The sequence below is a fragment of the Tarenaya hassleriana genome, unplaced genomic scaffold, assembly GCF_000463585.1.
Source record: "Tarenaya hassleriana unplaced genomic scaffold, ASM46358v1 Cleome4, whole genome shotgun sequence".
NCBI classification, from domain to species: domain Eukaryota; kingdom Viridiplantae; phylum Streptophyta; class Magnoliopsida; order Brassicales; family Cleomaceae; genus Tarenaya; species Tarenaya hassleriana.
Window position 1 is genome coordinate 5,768,245 of NW_010966881.1, and position 18,137 is coordinate 5,786,381.

Below are 18,137 nucleotides of genomic sequence, written 5' to 3' on the forward strand. Positions count from 1 at the left end.
TATATATATATATATATAAAAAATGTTTAGATTGAACATAGCAATCAAAAAGACCATGGGTTGGAAAATTGGTCAAAAGAAAGAGGCAGTCCATCCACTTATGTAATTATTTGTTCCCATATGCAATGTAGTGTATGTGAGATGGAAATATTTCAACATTTCACTTCATCATAATCATGATATACCAACTAAGGAGGCGATCCAAAAATTAATATTTTTTTATTAAAGGAAAAATAATAATATTTTCTTGATGTTGCATACGATATATGCTGCATACGGGTTATATAGATTGGATTATATAAAATAGATATTGGAGTTTAATAATGAATTATATACGTTGATGCGAAAGTTTTTATGTACGTCATGATATACATACATGCGAACATGTATGTTCACACATGTGTATATATATATAACATAAGTAAAACTTTGTTGGAGTACACTAATAGAAATAAAAAATGAGTTACAAATAAAATTTATTAGAATACAAATAATATTTTCAACTAATTTTTTTCCTCTAGATTTTATGGGTACGTCATTCATGTATATACGTCGATACATGCATGCATGCATGGTGGTAATAGTAAAATGGAATCACCGTTCAACAATGATCCGCGGTTTTTTTTAAAGAAATAATAAATAATTATTCTAACACTGTCAATCGACCGGGTATAGTTTCTAAAGAAGTATGAAATCGCATTAAATATTGTATCGTATTATTTATATATAATGTGTTGATTTTAAATAGGTACAAGTCAAGATTTAGCATTGTTTATGAAGTCAAACTCTACAATTTAGCTTTGGTCAACGTGACAAAAGACCATCGATGTAGTTTAAGTTTGTATTTAATGAGTAATACATACAAATCTAAAAAATAAAAAATATATATACGGGAAAAAGCCTAAACCGATCACGACAGATTCTATTTATTTGTCAATGCAATTTAATTTGGATATAATTATTGTCGGAAAATAATTTAAAATAATTCCAGCCAAATTTGGGTCACTCAAGCCTTGTTTCTCCTACATGTTCTTGATATCAAACTACTTGTAGAAAAATAAAATGCGGAAATAAAATAAGACAAACGAAAATAAACGGAATTACTTTATTGCTACATCTCTTCTTCTTCTTGTTGAATTACAATGAAAATGACTCACATATTTATAGGAAAACTATGAGACAAATAAAAAGGAAATATAAATAAATAAGATCGATACACAATATTTGATATTTATATCCATCATTATTTCTAATCATATCTTAAAATTAATATTTCTTTCAATCACATATTTATTTTCCTATTTCAACACTACTAACCATTACATATACGGAATCTAACCGTAATAAACCTAATTACATATAAATGAATTCATTCCAACAAGTCACATTAATAAACTTATGGATTTAAATAGAAAAAAGATAAAAACAGCACAACAACGAAAAAAAATTTAAAATAATTATTTTAATAAAACGACTAAAGTCTAAGATAGTTAACTAAAATGCAAAATATCACCAATAATACTTTAAATAATTGGTGACAAATACTTAAAAATTCCCGATTCATGTAGTTGGAAAAGTTAAGGTAACACGTCGGTATCACGTGGGGGCAGATATATAAAATATAATTATATATAATATGTATTACGCCTTTTTTGATAAAGTATTATTATATTTATAATCACAATTACAATTGCAAAAAACAGCTATAATCATTATCTAATCACATTTGCAATAAACAATATCTCACTAAGGCTTATCCATTTAATATTACAAATAAAATCACTAAAAAATTCGAATATTCTGAACAACCAATTCAAGCAAAAGCAAAAATGTAAGGAGACTAAAATATTTGTGTATGCCATATCCATTTATCTTGTAAGCATTTATAAGATTACATTAATTATTTATTTATGTGGGTTAGACTAATATAGTTTTGCAATTTACATGTTATTTTTGACGTCATATATTAATAGAAAGACGAAGTGGAACCCTATCTCGCCGCACATTATAGGTAGAGAACATTATCTAAAAAAAAGGACTTAGAACTCTCCCGATTTATTTATATAAAATTGTATTTATATATACATTTAATAGGTTTTATATTATATATTTAATATAGATATTAATAAAAAAATTTGGGCAAAAGAATTATAAAGTATTACACGTTGTGGTGTCGGTGGGTGGGATGGGGATTCGTATCAAAGGCTCTCGTCTTCTTTCTCGGTATGGGGACTCTCCTCTCCATTAACTGCAAGAAATCCGACTCCGCCATTTACGTTTTCTTTTTTCCATTTGATAATACGAAAACTTCATATTTCAAAAGTTAACAATATATATATATATATATACTACTTAAAGCAGAACATATTGACGATGTAGAAAGCAAAATTCATGAAGAGATGAATAACCGCGTAGACAAGTAATAAATATTTGTAATTTATTTTATAGTATTTAAAAAAGTAATTATATATAAATCTGTTAATTAAATTATCGATATCAGTCAAACACATAAAATAAATAAACAATTGAAAAAAATAAAAATTTCTTAATCAAACCTAAATTCTAATCTAACGTGACTAAACCCAAAATAATAATAGTTCAATAAATATAAATCTTCAAAATAAAAAAGTTTAGTTTAAATAATAAAAAAAAAACAATCGGATTGAAACGGAAATGAGAACCCAAATATCCATGTCTAATAGTATATTCCAATTTTGTCCTTTTTTTAATTTTCTTAATGGATTCCTATTTAAGACATTAAATTCGAGAAAGGAAATTAAAACTCCAAGATATATATATTATTTTAGAGTAAAGTTCAATAATTTGATTATTCGTCTAATATTGTGAGTTAAGCACTCACGCGCACATTGTTTTTTCACAAGGTGTAGGTATAAAATAGAGTCCTTTCGATAAGTCTGCATTTGCCAACCGACGTTTTTTTTCTCTCTTCTCACAGCTCAGCCTGACGTGACGAGATCAGCTGGGCTCTTTTTCCACCAAAAAAAAAAAAATCTAGCGAGTCCGACTCGGGCTCTCTTCTCCGTGGCTCGCTCTCTCCGCTCAGTTCCTCTACGAGCCCGTGAGATCTCGAGAAGGTAAATGGCGGATTTTCTCTTCATTCTCCGCAATGTTCGAGCTTGATCTCTCCGGTGAGATCTGTTGCTTGGTTACGGGTTTTAGCGCGTGTGATTTGAATTCTGGGTGGCTTTTTGCGCTTGATGGTGTTGGTTTTGATTCGATATAGGACCGGATTCCGGGTAATGCGGATAAGGTTGTTGTCTTGGTGCTTCGTGCGGGATCACTGTCGGTGATTATGATCATTATCTGGTGTTGGTTGCGAACTGATGAGCCTGTTTGCTTGTTTTTTTTCCTCGATCCCGAGTTGAATCCGGGAACGTGGGTATCGTCATTGGTTGGTTCTGTCGTAATGTGGATAAGGTTATTGATTCGGTGGGTGATGCGTCTTGGTATCTGTGATTATGTTTTTTTCTTCCTGTGAACTCGTTTAGCTGATTAAATTGCCTGTTTATGAGTTGAATCGGTGTATAGACAAAATTTAGTGTCAAAAGTGTTTGTCCTTTGTAGATTTTGAAACCGACGAGCCTTTGTATCTGATTTCTTGTCTGAGTAACGCTGTTGCTCTCTGAGTTGTTTCTTCAAAGTTGCAGGCTTTCCATTGCTTCCATTTGGTTTGATCTACTTGCAGGTTTCTTTGTACTACTTATATTGGTCGATGTCCTGCTTTCGTGTTTGTTTGCTCTGTAATTCTCTGTGGTGTAGTTTTTTCTAGGACATGTTTTGTTATATGCCTCTTTCTCTCTCTATAGTACATTTTGCATGAACAGCTTCTTTTTTTCTTGTGTTATGTTTGTTTCTGTCTCTGTCGATTTGGCTTCTTTCTTTTATAGTTTCATGTTCTTGTCCTATGTCTTCAAGCATGCGGTTAGAGTCCTCTGCTTTTGGTGTACTCTGTTACACATACATCGGGAATGAAGTCATCTGCAGCGTCGTCTAAAACGCGATGATTTCCCTGCTTTAGTTACCCGTGAATTTAAGATCTGGCTTCGGCATCCACAGGGAAAGGAGTTAGTGAATCAAAATGAAGGCACTCATTCTCGTTGGAGGCTTTGGAACTCGCTTGAGGCCACTGACTCTCAGTTTCCCGAAGCCACTCGTTGACTTTGCAAACAAACCCATGATCCTTCATCAGGTACCACGATCATTGTTCTTGAAATGTAGTTTCTGTAGGGTTGTTATTATTACTCTATCCAAGATATTGTAAAATTTAAAAGTGTTTTCCTTTAACATTGTTACTTTGAGATTCATAATATTTAGCTGGTTACGGCCTTGGTTGTGGGCAAATTCAGAAATATGAAGACCGAAACTGATGTTCTCTTAATCAATCTTGTCAGCTATACACATTTGTGTAGTAATATAATACTACAATTGAAATGTACTCTAATTGACTGTCCCAAACATTCTTGCAGATAGAGGCTCTCAAGGCAATTGGAGTTGATGAAGTGGTTTTGGCCATTAACTACCAGCCAGAGGTTAAAAAAATCTCTCTCTAAACTTTCATTTAAAGCTATTTGTGGTGTGAATAGTGATGCTTAGAGCTTAACAATTCCACAGGTGATGTTGAACTTCTTGAAAGACTTTGAGAAAAATCTTGGGATAAAGATCACTTGCTCACAAGAGACCGAGCCACTTGGTACCGCCGGTCCTCTGGCTCTGGCCAGGGACAAGCTGGTTGATGGTTCGGGCGAGCCTTTCTTTGTCCTTAACAGCGATGTTATCAGTGAGTACCCACTCGAAGAAATGATTGCTTTCCACAAAGCTCATGGTGGAGAGGCCTCAATCATGGTTACAAAGGTGAATAACCAATCTCCTATTTTCAAGATCACATTATTGATGTTTTTCCTATGTGATCTGGAGCATGTCATGTAGGTGGACGAGCCATCGAAATATGGAGTTGTGGTCACGGACGAGAATACCGGTAAAGTTGAAAAATTCGTTGAGAAGCCCAAAATATTTGTGGGCAACAAGATCAATGCAGGAATATATCTTCTGAACCCTTCTGTTCTTGATCGGATTGAGCTGAGACCCACATCCATCGAGAAAGAGGTATTCCCCAAGATTGCAGCCGAGCAAAAGCTCTACGCAATGGTGCTACCGGGATTCTGGATGGACATTGGCCAACCTCGGGACTATATCACAGGCCTTAGACTCTATCTAGACTCTCTTAGAAAGAAGTCTTCATCCAAGTTAGCCACAGGCTCACACATTGTGGGAAATGTCATCGTGCATGAGTCAGCCAAGATCGGGGAAGGATGTTTGATCGGGCCGGATGTTGCTATCGGCCCTGGATGTGTGGTAGAGCCGGGCGTCAGGCTCTCCCGATGCACGGTAATGAGAGGGGTTCGGATCAAGAAACATGCCTGCATCTCGAGCAGTATCATCGGGTGGCATTCCACAGTTGGGCAATGGGCTCGGGTCGAGAACATGACGATTCTTGGGGAGGATGTGCATGTTTGCGACGAGATTTACAGCAACGGAGGTGTTGTTCTGCCACACAAGGAGATCAAATCAAGCATCATGAAGCCGGAGATAGTCATGTGAGTTTGTGAGTCGGAAACTCTGTTTCAAGTGTGCAAGTGTTTTTGTGTCTGGCCTTTGCATAAGCATTATATCATGTCATCAATGCTGTAATGTATGGTTGATCTCATTGTAAATCTTGTCAGGGTTTGATGTCATTATTTGTCGGTTGGTATTTTTTTTTGTAACTTATGATGATTTACAACTTATTGAGCAATCATAATAAAAATTGTGCCCCATTTTTGTTTTTATTATGGGTGTTCATGATACTATCTAAGTAACTAAAGAAATGTAAAAATTATGATAGTTTTTTCCTGTCACATGCTCTGAGATTTATGGTTATGATTCTGAGAGGAAATTATGTCATGAGAACTGAAAATTGTTTCTTAATATTGTCATTGAAGATTACAATCCAATTCCAAAACCCTAAACCCAACGGTAACCTACCAATTAGACATTCCGGAAACACCTCAGCCATGTCTCCATCCACATTCAAAGAATGAAATAGCATTAGCACTGCTTTTCTTCTGCTCCAGTCTGGAAGTAATTGGATATCAAAATGCATTGAAAATAACCACAAACAAAAGCTATAACAACAGACACTGACAAGAACACGAGTTCATCCATAAGAACGTCTTCAGATTTTACAGACAACCAGAACTGAAAATCGCCATGACAGAACATTCAGACACAACAACAAACTCAGAGGGAGAAGAGACATCAAGATCTTTAGTTCATCTAATGGAAACAAGAAATCCAAGTAAAAAGCTCTCTCCCACAAAACACGGAAGAACCAAAAACCGAACCTGGGTTTGTAGAACTATTTCCAGTTAGATAAAATGGGGGAAGGCTCAAGGCTCTGAATTCAAGATTCGGGTACCGATGTTGCCGGTACACCTGCGGCTGCAGCCGTGCGTTTGATGGATGCGGACTTGATGAGGTGGTTGTAGCTTCCTTTCTCCTTGAAAAGCTGCGAGAAATGGTGCTTGCAGTACAGTATTCCCTCGAGGGCTGCATAGTTTGAAGGGGATATCGGGCAGCCTCCATGGGAGCATTTGAAGCAGGATTTGTGGTACGACTGGCTCTCCACCGTCACCTGCAGTTTTTTTTGTCATAGATCAAGAAAGAGATTAACAATGATGTTTACAGAGGTCTGATTACAAAAGGTTAATACGAATGCTTGGTATGTGGAAGAGATTTAACAAGATTAACTATCAGGATCCTATTTTATGACCAATGTGAGCAAACTGAAACAACAAGAACCCAACAATCATGACAAAAAGGATGTTATTGGAGGATGATCAACTAGATTTTATTGTCATTTCCCAGCAGAGACCAGAGAAGGCAGCAGAAGTAAGCCGACCTTAATGGAAAATGCATAATCAGAATCATAGCTTAGACATTGCTACAGCTGCTTTGATCGATGCAATACCTTCTCCAGAGGATACACAGTTTTACTGCAAGTGGCGCATTTGTCTTGCGTCCCGGAGAACATGCTGGCAAATTTGCTAGGCGTCCTTGTCTGAGATCAGCCGAAAAGGAGATTGAAAAAAGGATCAGAGAAGAGATTAACCGGAGAAATATATTCATGTATTGGAAAAACTACATTCCTTGTCATAAACAGACAAGTACATGTTGTATAATTCAGAAACATTTACCAGCTCAGGAGTTGGCTTCTCAGCTGGCTTTGCAGCTGTGAGGAAAGAAAGTTCAAGATAAAATCAAACGGACAAAGCATTTCTCTGAGAAAATATTTGGATCAAAGATCAAGAAGCTAAACAAGAATACATACGTGACTGAAAGTTCTTGTTAAAATTGCCCGTCTCCTTGAACAGCTGCTCAAAGTGAGGCTTACAATACAACACACCTTCCATGGATGAATAGTTGCTCAGCTGAAATCATTAAGACAATTACTTGATCACCCAACTATGTACGTTTTTTCCCGTATAAAATCCCAATCATACCAAGTATCCTCTCTGGAGAGCCACTACCCCTTAAACCATTCACACAAGTCGGCAACTTTCAAAGAACTGATTAGTGGGCATTCCAGTGACAGAGATGAAGCTCAATTTTAGGATGAGAATACAATATTAAGCAACACCGACACGGGATAGACAATACAGAGAATTCATTCCCAGTTCATCCACAAGATTCCAAAAAGGATCAAACATCAACCAGTGATGAAGGCAAAAGATTATAACCTGCAGCCTGCTTTTGCAGTGAGTACACTTGAAACAAGATTTATGGTATCCAACTCCATCTGCTGATAAAAGCTCCACAGGGTACACCGTCTTGTCACAAGTCTTGCATTTCTGCTGAGTGCCCGTAAAAGACATATCTTTTCCTTCTCGTTTGTCTCCTAAGACCCGAGTTCAAGCCTCACCTCACGATCTCACTAAACACAATCAACTTTCTCCCTGTATTTTCAAAACCAGAACAACTCAGGAAGAAAACCCACCAAGCAATCGATCTTTTTGGCATCACTATGCCGTCAATTCTGAAAATATCAAACAGTAGATCCATGGATCACTCGACAAAATGAATCAAGTTGGGCGGCTTTGGGAACAAATCAGACGGAACCCACGTCATAGCAAGCGGAAAATACAACAATCGGGGACGAATTACAAGCAAAGATCCAAAATAGGGCATACAAACTGATCAATAACCCAAAATTAGATATGCATACTCGATCACGATCGCAGGGGCGAAATCGCGAAAAAAGCGAAGCCCAATAGAACCCACCTCGCAGAAAATTTTCAGAAATGGTGCATCCCTCTACTTGAGCTGAAAAACATTACTCGATCTAATCCACAGACGAGATAGCACAAGAACGAAAAGAGGCTTTTTTTTAATAAAAAGTAAAATGCAGGTGAAATTGGACAACGAAAAAAACAAAACTTTGAAGCGAAGCTTACACAATGATGAGACGGAGGAGGACCTAGAGACGATGAGAGCGATGAAAATGAGGATGAAGAAGATGATAGAACGATTCAGCACGATCCAAATAAGAAGATGCTCACAAAAAAATATCTAAAGTTGAAGCCTTTTTTCCCTTTATTTTTGCTGAAACAGTGGGGTTCCACTTAGGCCGGTCTTTTTTAATTTATTTTTAATTCGACATTAAATGGGAAAATTACTGTTTGATTAAGACATGTTTATCATTGCATATGTGCTTTGTCCTCTGCATTTTTTCGAAACAGTTTCTTATATGAAAGGTTAAATGAGGTTCCAAAATTATAGAAAAATATTTTGTACAGACTTAATGGATTGGTTTTCGGGACATATTTTGTTGCGGAATAATTTTATGCAAAAAAAAATCTATTAAGAAAAATTTTTGGAGAAGGAAATGTATGTTTAACCAAAAGATTTGAGAAATTTACATAATACCATTGACATTGGCGATTTACAGATTAAACGGTCATATAAGTTTTTGCTTTTATTCCAACATTTTTTTAAACAAAAAAAAAAAGATAAATATTTAAAATAAATAGCCAAAAATGATCGCTATCAAAGACAAAATACCGCAGAGATGGATTACAAAATTAACCTTGCGAAAAACTAATCCGAAAAAGAAATCTAAAATTCAGAAAACTGAAGGTCAATGTCATTATCAATGTTAATAAGTACTCCTTACATGCGCAGTGAAAGGAATGCGAGTTTTTGCCATTTCTTTTTTTTTTTTATGTATAAAGTTATAAACAACCACGATCATTCATAAAATTTTGGATTGTACAAAATTATAACTAATCCATTTTTATAATAAATGCAATTCCTACAAAATATCATATGGGAAGCCATGCCACAAGTCAGCGCTCACATGGACCAACCTTCTCTGGTTATATTCCATTCATCAAAAATTGGATTTTCCCCATAAAACTTAATCTTAACTTCTCCGACAGATAACAAAACTGGCATCAAGTCTTGGACACGAGAAGAAAATTTTTTTAAAAAAAAAGGAGAGACAAGATGATAAATGAACCTGGGTTCTGAGAATCTTGGTTTGACTCCTGCAACAAGGAATGCAGATCAAAATCCCCAAACTTCAATTAGCACCCACAGGGACAACATGGAACAGACAAAACAATTTCCAACAGATGAATAAATAACCCACCATTGGTGTGGCATCAAGACATAAGGCCACAGATGAAAAGTAGTGGTTGTAAGATGAAGTTTTCAGTTTTGTTTTGAAACAGGGCTTTTAACTTCTAGTTACTTTTGTCCTAGATCATTTTCCTCCTCTAATCATAGCTGGAGGAACAGACCGAGACGAATCTCTGATTCCTGATCCTATGATGATTCGATGAACCCTAAGCCACGCCTAATCTCTCACATTGTTATGCTTATGCCAGGAGACAAAGGACATGAAAGTGCAGCCACCCAGAATTCTCATACATCGCTATGGAAGGAATAGTTATGTATTCACTTTTTATTCCTCAGAGGGATGAGAGATAAAGTGGAGGCTGTGGATAGGATATAACATGACCCTCTGAACGCCAACCAACACCCAAGACATACTTAACAGAAACAAGAAGAGAATCTATATGTGGTTTTGCATTAGATGACAACCAAACAGGACAGTCAGTCAACCAAAAATGCCATCCAAAAGGCAAAAAAAAAAAAGACATGATACCTCATATGTTGCTGGGGTACATGAACACACGGACTCTAGCTCCCTGCAATAAACCCATCAAGGGAAGTTGATGTGACCATAGATAAAAGGACCAAATCTAATTGCTGACCCAAAAAAAATCAAAAATAAAAAAGAAGAATACCATTGATTTTGGAGGAAGGTTTGACTTGAACTTGGCTCGGACAACACCGCTGTTGCCGTGAGGCCGAGTGACCTTCCCCCATATGCAACGATAGTGTGATCCGTTCTGCTTAGTCTTTGCTTTGTAGATGTAAGCCATACGCTTTCCCAAGTACCACGCCACTTCTTCTTGGGTGTTCACACCTTCGATCTGGACAAGGGACGTGTTTGGGTATTGGTTTGACTTAGACCTGAACAATCAATCACTAGCTGTGAGTTATCGAGTAATAACCCGGATGTCAAAAGCAGATACGCAAGGATCACAAACAAAATTCAGAAAAATCGAATGGTTAAACAATAAAGCAATCGAAAATTATGAGTCTCGAGACACGAAAACGAGACAGCTTTGTCTTCGCTCTGCCTCATTTTAATCGGAAATAATGGGAGACACCAGTGACCGAATGGGAATCATACACGGACAGAACTAACTTGAAGTATTGCACAAAACGTGACTAACTCGGATGCAATGCAATTTTCTTCCCTTCAGACAGAACATAAACATGGACATCTCAAACATTAGAAACAAACATCAAAATCCATGGCTGGCAATGGCAAAACCCGTCAAACAAACGCATCATCTCATTCAGATAAGTAGAGCAGAAATCGAGAAGTGATGCAAAGAATAAATTCATCGAACTCTATGGATGAAGGCCTTGATCGAAATCTAACCCAAAAGACAAAGCATTCGATAGATTACTCCGTTCTATGTCGCTCAATAAAGGACTCGCCCAACTAGAAACTACAATCTCCGACCACAAATCTAAACTCGAACAAAACATAGACCTGAACAGTACCTCTTGTATCCGAGGACCGTTCCTCTCACGTACAACCTGCAACAACAAAAAGACGCAGATTCTTGTCAGGCGAACAACCGTTTCGAGCAATGCAACACTTCCGAAACATAAATTCAACAGAAAAATGGAAGAAAACGATGCTGTTATCGAATATTCCATTACCTAACCCTCTCTCCTTGACGACCCTTCACCATTTTTCGATCCAAAATGATCTCTGCCTTATTCCTCCACCTATTCTTCCCCGAGACGACGCGAAACCCAGTGATGGAAAGAAAAAACCCTAACACGATGGAACTCGAGTGGAATCAGTATACGAAAACAGGTGCCAAATTTGCAAACCCAAACTTTCTTGGATCTTGGGCCTCTTAACGTTCTCAATTTTTTTTGGTTTAAAACCTAAATCAAATTGGCCCAAAACCCTAATTTCATATGGATTGGCCCAAAATCACATTGGGGGGCTGTCAACATTAAAACCAAATCATAAAAAATTGAACCGAATCGGTTTAGAAAATACCAAACGGAATAAAAACCAAATCAGATAAAATTCAAGAATCGTGAATTCTGCATTTAGGGAAACACGTGAATTTCATGACGAAGCCACAAAAAAAAAAGAGATTGACATATTGCAAGACAATACAAGGCCTTCGACGTGAATAAAGAAAAAAAAAAACAGACCACAGAGTAGAGAAGAGAGATGATCTTTTTGCCGTCGCAAGATCTCTTTACGTTGCCTTTACCTTTCGGACACTCAATGTGATGTTTGGTTGTGTAAGGAAAGGAAATTAAATACGTTTAAATATAGTTCTATCACAATATTTTCATTTTTTATATAGTCTTTTAAATTCTTATCACCTAATTGCTCGTGTATATGTCTGTATATATATATATATAATATTAAGGTGTCGAATTTTATTTTCTATCAATATTATTAATTTTAATCAGTTTTGAAATTTATTTTCTCCGTAGGCATATATGTTTTGTTCTAGATATCTTGCAAAAATAAATAGAAAATAATTAATAAGAAACGGTCAAAGGGTCTTTTGTTAGGGTCTTCTTGATTTTCTTGGATTCTCGTTAAAGTTATGAATTAGCGAGGTGTTTAATATTTGACCGATTTCATTGAGGTTAATTCGGGTTTGATATCTTTATTTTATTAATATTATTACGCCTATTTTGATTTTTTGATATTGGAAAATAAATAATAAAAATATCCATTGACCACGGTAAAAAGCAAAAACAGTTAAATAAAAATAAAATCAGTAAAAGAAAATTCTTGATTAAAACGAAGAAAAGAAAGTTTGACCAACGGGGGAAATCATTACCAATTTGGTGTAATAAAAAAGTTAGGGTTATTTAAAATTAAAAAGAAGGAGAAAATCATTGCATTGGAAGTATCCTTTGATGATCACAGAACTTTGAATATTTAGAACAATTACACATATTATCAAAAATATATTTATGCTTAAATTATTTCATTTTAATATCATTATTTTTATTTAAAAAATATATCTTTTTTATTTTATGTCTAATACCTTTATTAAAAAATATTTATTTTCTAAATAAAATTTATTTTATTCATTTAAAATTCGTTCAAATTTGATTAAAATATAATATCCAACCAATTTTTATTTCAGATTCAATTCCCAATATAATTATATATTTATTTTTTATAAATTATGTTAGTCAATTGTTATAAACATCATTAAGAGCTCACTTTTTATCTTTTTTCTATAAATATTATTATAAAAACGATTTATAAAATAACACTTGAAAAAATGGGTGTCTTCAAATTACATATTTTATATATAGAGCACAAATCTATTTCTGTTTTATGTTCCAGCATTAATGATTCGAGATAATAGCGAGATAAAGAAGCCAGTGATGTGCAGCTTGTGTAGTCAAAATTACCAACTAACCTAAACAAAAATGATTAGTATAATTAACCTATACCATCTCAACGAATATATATATATATATATATATATTCGATTATTTCTTTGAAGATACATACGTATATGTGTATATATATAGGTTAAAATACACAATGTAAATTACTTGTAATTAAGAAGCAACCAAGGGAAAAAAGAAAATTATATGGTCCTTGTCTTCGTGGCGTAAGAACAAGTTGCTTGCTTGTTGGGTAGCCTCGTCGGCGCCGGGAATTTCCGCCGGCGAGGACACCGGCGATGCGTCCGATGATGTCAATGCCGGAGAATCTGAGGGATCGAAACCTTCTTGCTGGATGAGAAGCTACCGAAGGATGGATCCAAAGGGATAGCATGATCCAAAATCAAAGCAAATTAAATAAATAAACCAAAAGAATTCACCTTAATTAGGATCAATGCGATCCCTTTGGATCCTTCCTCTAGTTGCTGTGAAGAAATCTCTCTCTCTCTCTCTCTCTCTCTCTCTCTCTCTCGTGGTGGAACGATGTGGTTTTATGGACCGCCTTCAGTAAAATAGATGGTCAAAATCCTCTGATAGTAAAAAATTCATTTTTTATTTTATTTTCAATTTAATTATGTTTGATTCAAATTTTCATTCGTCTTGGAAAAATTTTAATTAAAAAAATAAATTAACGTCGATGTTAGTATTTTTACGTTAATTAATTAACTAATTTTTAAATGGGAAAATCCCAAAAAGCAAATGAACTTTTCAACTTTTCAATTTTTAATTTTAATCGCATTATATTTTTTTGGATCATTTAAAAAGTTAAATATTTTTTTTTTGACAAATCTAAAAAGTTTAATGTTTATTTGAAAATTGAAAAATTGAAAATAAAAAAATACATAAACTTTTATGTATTCTTATCAAAATTGAAAAGTTTAGTGTTTTTTTATATTTCTTTTTAAAATCATAAATCGTGAGAATTAGAATTAGAATTTCAAAAGTCACATAACAACCATTAGATATTTAATTATTAATCAATAGACCTTCGAATTAATACTAAACTTACATTTGGTGTACATACGATTCGTGTCTATGTATATGTTGATTTATTTAGGGATGAAAGCTTGAAATCCAAATCATGAAATTTGAATTAAACAAGAAGCTTAAGTGAAACCGGACAATAGTATAACTATTTAATTGTTTTATTCAATCGAGTTTAATATATATATATATATATCAATATTTTTACTTGTAAATTAATTATATGCTGATTCAATAATTTTTTTTCCTTAGAAAAGTTGAACCGGTTAGCCCATTTCATTTCATTTTGTATCCTTTCAATGGGAAGCTATCCATTTATGATGCCATTATTTATTTATTCCATTGTAAAAAAAAATTTTTTTTTTCAGAAAACAGAATTTAATTAGCTTTCTGTAACAAAAACAGACATGCTATCACATCTTAGATATTCCCCACAAGTTGGGTGCCACTATAAATTATTCTTATTTTTATTTTGTTTCGAGTTGTTTGCTATTTTTTTATATCAAAGTTTTGTTTTTTTGTGTGTGTGGTCCATCCCATGTATAGACTCCTAAAACATATTTGTTTAGGTTATACATATATACTATAATGTATACTTCAGTTGTTATATATTTTTTAATTGAAAACTTTGAAGTATGAATCATTTCTGCATTTTGTTATAATACATGCAATCATATGACCAGGATACTTACATATACATACACGACCCGGTCTAGGTTACTAATGGAATAAACATGCCTAATAAATACTAAAATTAGATAAAATTATTTAAATTCATTTATATAAAATTAATGAAATTAATTATATATTAAATTAACTGCAAATTCGTAATAAAAAATAAATTTTATTTTCCTTTCAAATTAGTGTTAATCCGATAATAAATTTTGAGATATGGATTTGTCCACAAGTTATCGGATACACATCACATGCAATCCAAACAACATTATTTCCCTTGGACTTTTTGTCTATTGGTCAAATCAAAACCGAAAGTTCAAGGATTTTTTTTATGTTGACTATGTATGATCCATATGGACCATGATGTAACATATGTACGATTTCAACAAATTAATTAAACAGCCGGCCTACATCAATATACATATGTAGGTAACAGAATAACGCAACATGCAATTACAATTATAAGATTCCGAAATGAGAAATGGTATTTAATTAGACATGTAGGCTCTCCTTTGAGCGGGTTCGGCTATGCTGCTAGAAGAATTAAAAAGGGGGTGGAAAAGAGCATGGGCATGTGATATAATGTGCTTCCCTCTAATGATAAATCATATAGAATTTTACCCCGAAACAATATTATAACATATATAAAAATCGATATTTAGTTGAAACCTATGTTTATACCTACCTATACACACACACACATATATATATATATTATACACATATTCGATGGTCACGGAGATTGTGGTAAATAGAGGAGTAGTATTCAATTTCATACCAGACAAACACAGCCTTATTGGCTTCTACACCTGTCCGAACATGACTCAAGTTACACCTTACATATAAATTTATTTTCATATTTTTTTTTTACTTTATAGGACTTCAAAATGTTGGAAAATATTTTATCTTCACATTTTTTTTAGCATTATGGGGTCACAAAAAAGTTGAAAGAGGGAGAGAATTTTGAAATTGTTGCAAAGATTGTGTCGGTCCACGATCACATGAGGAGTTTGTGCTTTGCAATATTTAAAAGTCATGCTTATTTTTTGTGGGATTTGAATGCCAATTTACTTTATGAGAGTTCCGATTTATGGACAAATTTAATTCATATATAATTGTAAAACGTCAACAACAATAAATCATGGGTCTCATTTATTAAAAAACATTAAGTAAAAAAAGGAACAGTATTTACTCTTTTAGGTAGATGATAATAATAATAATAATAATAATAATAATTTTTGAAAAAAGGGGAGAAGGTGTGGTATTGAGAAAATAATTCCCGTCTGAGAACATATGTCCCTTGTCTGTAAGAGACAGACACCAACCCCAGGTTCCTCACAGCTCCTGTCTGTCACTTCTTCTTACATCTATCATATATTTCTCCACTACCAAAACATCGCATCATTTCATGGATTTTAGCTCATTTTTTGTTACCATCTAATAGTAATGTAGATTTCGTTGGTTATAAAATCCAAGTCAGATTATTATTAATTATATATTGAATTCGGTTGAATGATCCATGTAAAACTCCACATAATTCTCATCTATATGCATATATATGTACGTACGTATGTGTATATACACAAAACAAGGTGAGGGAAAAACGACAAGAGAGTGCATATAGTGTAATGAAAAAAAGGACAAAGTGGTACCCCGACTCTTATGGTGTAATGAGAGGGAGGGGGTCCGACCTGCTTCGCATCGATGCTTACAGCTTTCATTTCTCTTGTTTAAATTACGATATGGTACATTGCACGCTCTCTTCTTTACCTAATTAGAGTTTTTTTTTGTGGAACTTTTTTTAGATATAACATGAAATGTCATGAACGGTGTTTAACTACCAATCAACATCCTTAAGCTTTATATATTCATATCAATCATCCTCTGAATCAGAACATTAAACGGTAAAAGACTGGTCTAAAAAGTTGTTTGGCTCTTCCTTAATTATTAAATAACATTCGTTATTCTGTTTTCTTTTGTCCTAAGATATTAATTTGTTCATATTCCTGGTATAGACAGACGTACGTATATTAATGTGTTCAGAAGTTGATCGTTGACGAAGTCGAATACACTTATAGTCGAAGTTATCGATCAGAACAAATATGTTGCAAATTTCTTAGTTTACTTTACGATATATGAAAATATATATATTTGCAAAAAAAAAGAGGGAGAGAGTGTGTTGAAGTTGTTTATTATTATTATTATTATTATTATTATTATTATTATTATTATTATTATTATTATTATTATTATTATTATTATTATTATTATTATTATTATTACACGAAAACTAGTAATTCTTTGATGAGATATAGAATTATGTGTCATTGTTTCGGTTTATTATCCTCATTCAGAGATGGCAACGTGATTCATCCAATGTCTTGTAGGATTTGAATCGGTTATTTCAGCAGCCTTTACTCGAGGTTGATTAATTAATTAATTGAAGTATTATTTTGTTAGATTAAAAGAATTATATATATATATATATATATCGAAAAGTAAAGGGAAATCATGAACAATTTCCACCAACTAATCAAAGGATGATTTCAATCGAGTGGCTATAATTGGTGGGACAACCATAACTAATGACTTTGACATTCGTTTTAGGACATTAAATGTATAATATGTTTGTCCAACTAACTTGGCTTATATGTTTATAATCACACCTACTTACCACTTGATTGACAAACTAAAGAAACGGGTCATTATTATATTTTCCTACAACATCGATGGAGAATGCAAAGCTTGGCCTGCATTGCTTTTAAAATATTATTAAAATATTAATAACAATAATTGTGATAATAATAATAACATTATTAGAAATAATAAATAATCATAATATAAGATTAAAAGATATAAAAAATTATATTTTAAAGATTTATCATTTTTAAAAATAAATATTTAAAATGAATGATATGATATAAAAAAATATTTTTTTAATAATTGGAGTTAAAAGATCAATATTATTCTAGGATAATATATATAGATTTTATTTTAGATTTATAAAAAAATTATAATTATAAACTATATTAATTAATAAAAATTTAATGATATTAATATAAATAAATTATGAATTTAATATATGTGATTATATATAACTCAAAATATTTATTAATTGATTATTATGACAAATGATCTTAATTTTATATTAAATACTATAAATTTATTAAAAAAAAATTATTTTTTAATGGGGCCCACCTCATTTGAAAAAGTGTAAAAAAATATTTTTAAGTGAATTAAACAAAACTTAAAAAAATTTATTATTTTAATTTTTTTTAATAAATAGAACTTGTAAATTGTAAATATAATAATTTTTTAAAAATATGGATCAG

General features: G+C 33.1%; 3 protein-coding genes and 1 long non-coding RNA gene across 6 annotated transcripts; 1 reads left to right on the plus strand and 3 right to left on the minus strand.

Annotated features, from left to right (window-relative positions):
• The first annotated feature begins 2,921 nt into the window (after positions 1 to 2,921).
• On the plus strand, positions 2,922 to 5,846 carry LOC104824291 (mannose-1-phosphate guanylyltransferase 1). Of its 2 annotated transcripts, none has more exons than XM_010556322.2 (5): positions 2,922 to 3,095; positions 4,078 to 4,210; positions 4,488 to 4,550; positions 4,633 to 4,872; positions 4,948 to 5,846. In XM_010556322.2, exons 2-5 carry the CDS (start codon positions 4,100 to 4,102, stop codon positions 5,617 to 5,619), a joined length of 1,086 nt encoding a protein of 361 aa, XP_010554624.1. In that variant the 5' UTR covers positions 2,922 to 3,095; positions 4,078 to 4,099; the 3' UTR covers positions 5,620 to 5,846. The 2 variants fall into 2 exon arrangements, with proteins under 2 accessions (XP_010554624.1, XP_010554625.1); XM_010556323.2 differs by lacking the exon at positions 2,922 to 3,095 and adding an exon at positions 3,131 to 3,149.
• Positions 5,847 to 6,155: 309 nt separating this feature from the next.
• LOC104824292 (LIM domain-containing protein WLIM2b) lies at positions 6,156 to 8,620 on the minus strand. The gene is made up of 6 exons (XM_010556325.2): positions 8,511 to 8,620; positions 7,797 to 8,012; positions 7,388 to 7,487; positions 7,254 to 7,288; positions 7,028 to 7,117; positions 6,156 to 6,691 (listed from the first exon to the last, which is right to left on the minus strand). The coding sequence occupies exons 2-6, from the start codon at positions 7,929 to 7,931 to the stop codon at positions 6,461 to 6,463; spliced, it is 591 nt and encodes a 196-aa protein (XP_010554627.1). The 5' UTR covers positions 7,932 to 8,012; positions 8,511 to 8,620; the 3' UTR covers positions 6,156 to 6,460.
• A 709-nt stretch (positions 8,621 to 9,329) lies between these two features.
• LOC104824293 (60S ribosomal protein L35a-3-like) lies at positions 9,330 to 11,777 on the minus strand. 2 transcript variants are annotated; one of them, XM_010556328.2, is made up of 5 exons: positions 11,362 to 11,777; positions 11,200 to 11,235; positions 10,368 to 10,596; positions 10,226 to 10,268; positions 9,330 to 9,635 (listed from the first exon to the last, which is right to left on the minus strand). In XM_010556328.2, exons 1-4 carry the CDS (start codon positions 11,391 to 11,393, stop codon positions 10,227 to 10,229), a joined length of 339 nt encoding a protein of 112 aa, XP_010554630.1. In that variant the 5' UTR covers positions 11,394 to 11,777; the 3' UTR covers positions 9,330 to 9,635; position 10,226. The 2 variants fall into 2 exon arrangements, with proteins under 2 accessions (XP_010554630.1, XP_010554629.1); XM_010556327.2 differs by having other exon boundaries at positions 9,378 to 9,602; positions 11,362 to 11,732.
• Positions 11,778 to 13,191: 1,414 nt separating this feature from the next.
• On the minus strand, positions 13,192 to 13,612 carry LOC104824294. The gene is made up of 2 exons (XR_773423.1): positions 13,527 to 13,612; positions 13,192 to 13,415 (listed from the first exon to the last, which is right to left on the minus strand). It is a non-coding gene; the product is annotated as an uncharacterized LOC104824294 (long non-coding RNA).
• Between the last annotated feature and the right edge of the window lie 4,525 nt (positions 13,613 to 18,137).

What these genes read in the sequence shown, in the direction of transcription:
- LOC104824291 (XM_010556322.2), top strand. Translation starts at nt 4,100, where the DNA reads ATGAAGGCACTCATTCTCGTTGGAGGCTTTGGAACTCGCTTGAGGCCA. An exon ending in AACCCATGATCCTTCATCAG is followed by an intron (nt 4,211 to 4,487) that starts GTACCACGATCA and finishes ACATTCTTGCAG; the next exon opens with ATAGAGGCTCTCAAGGCAAT. An exon ending in CCTCAATCATGGTTACAAAG is followed by an intron (nt 4,873 to 4,947) that starts GTGAATAACCAA and finishes CATGTCATGTAG; the next exon opens with GTGGACGAGCCATCGAAATA.
- LOC104824293 (XM_010556328.2), bottom strand. Translation starts at nt 11,393, where the DNA reads ATGGTGAAGGGTCGTCAAGGAGAGAGGGTTAG. An exon ending in CGTCAAGGAGAGAGGGTTAG is followed by an intron (nt 11,236 to 11,361) that starts GTAATGGAATAT and finishes TTGTTGTTGCAG; the next exon opens with GTTGTACGTGAGAGGAACGG. An exon ending in ACCTTCCTCCAAAATCAATG is followed by an intron (nt 10,269 to 10,367) that starts GTATTCTTCTTT and finishes GGTTTATTGCAG; the next exon opens with GGAGCTAGAGTCCGTGTGTT.
- LOC104824292 (XM_010556325.2), bottom strand. Translation starts at nt 7,931, where the DNA reads ATGTCTTTTACGGGCACTCAGCAGAAATGCAAGACTTGTGACAAGACG. An exon ending in TAACAAGAACTTTCAGTCAC is followed by an intron (nt 7,289 to 7,387) that starts GTATGTATTCTT and finishes CTTTCCTCACAG; the next exon opens with CTGCAAAGCCAGCTGAGAAG. An exon ending in CTGTGTATCCTCTGGAGAAG is followed by an intron (nt 6,692 to 7,027) that starts GTATTGCATCGA and finishes AAAAAACTGCAG; the next exon opens with GTGACGGTGGAGAGCCAGTC.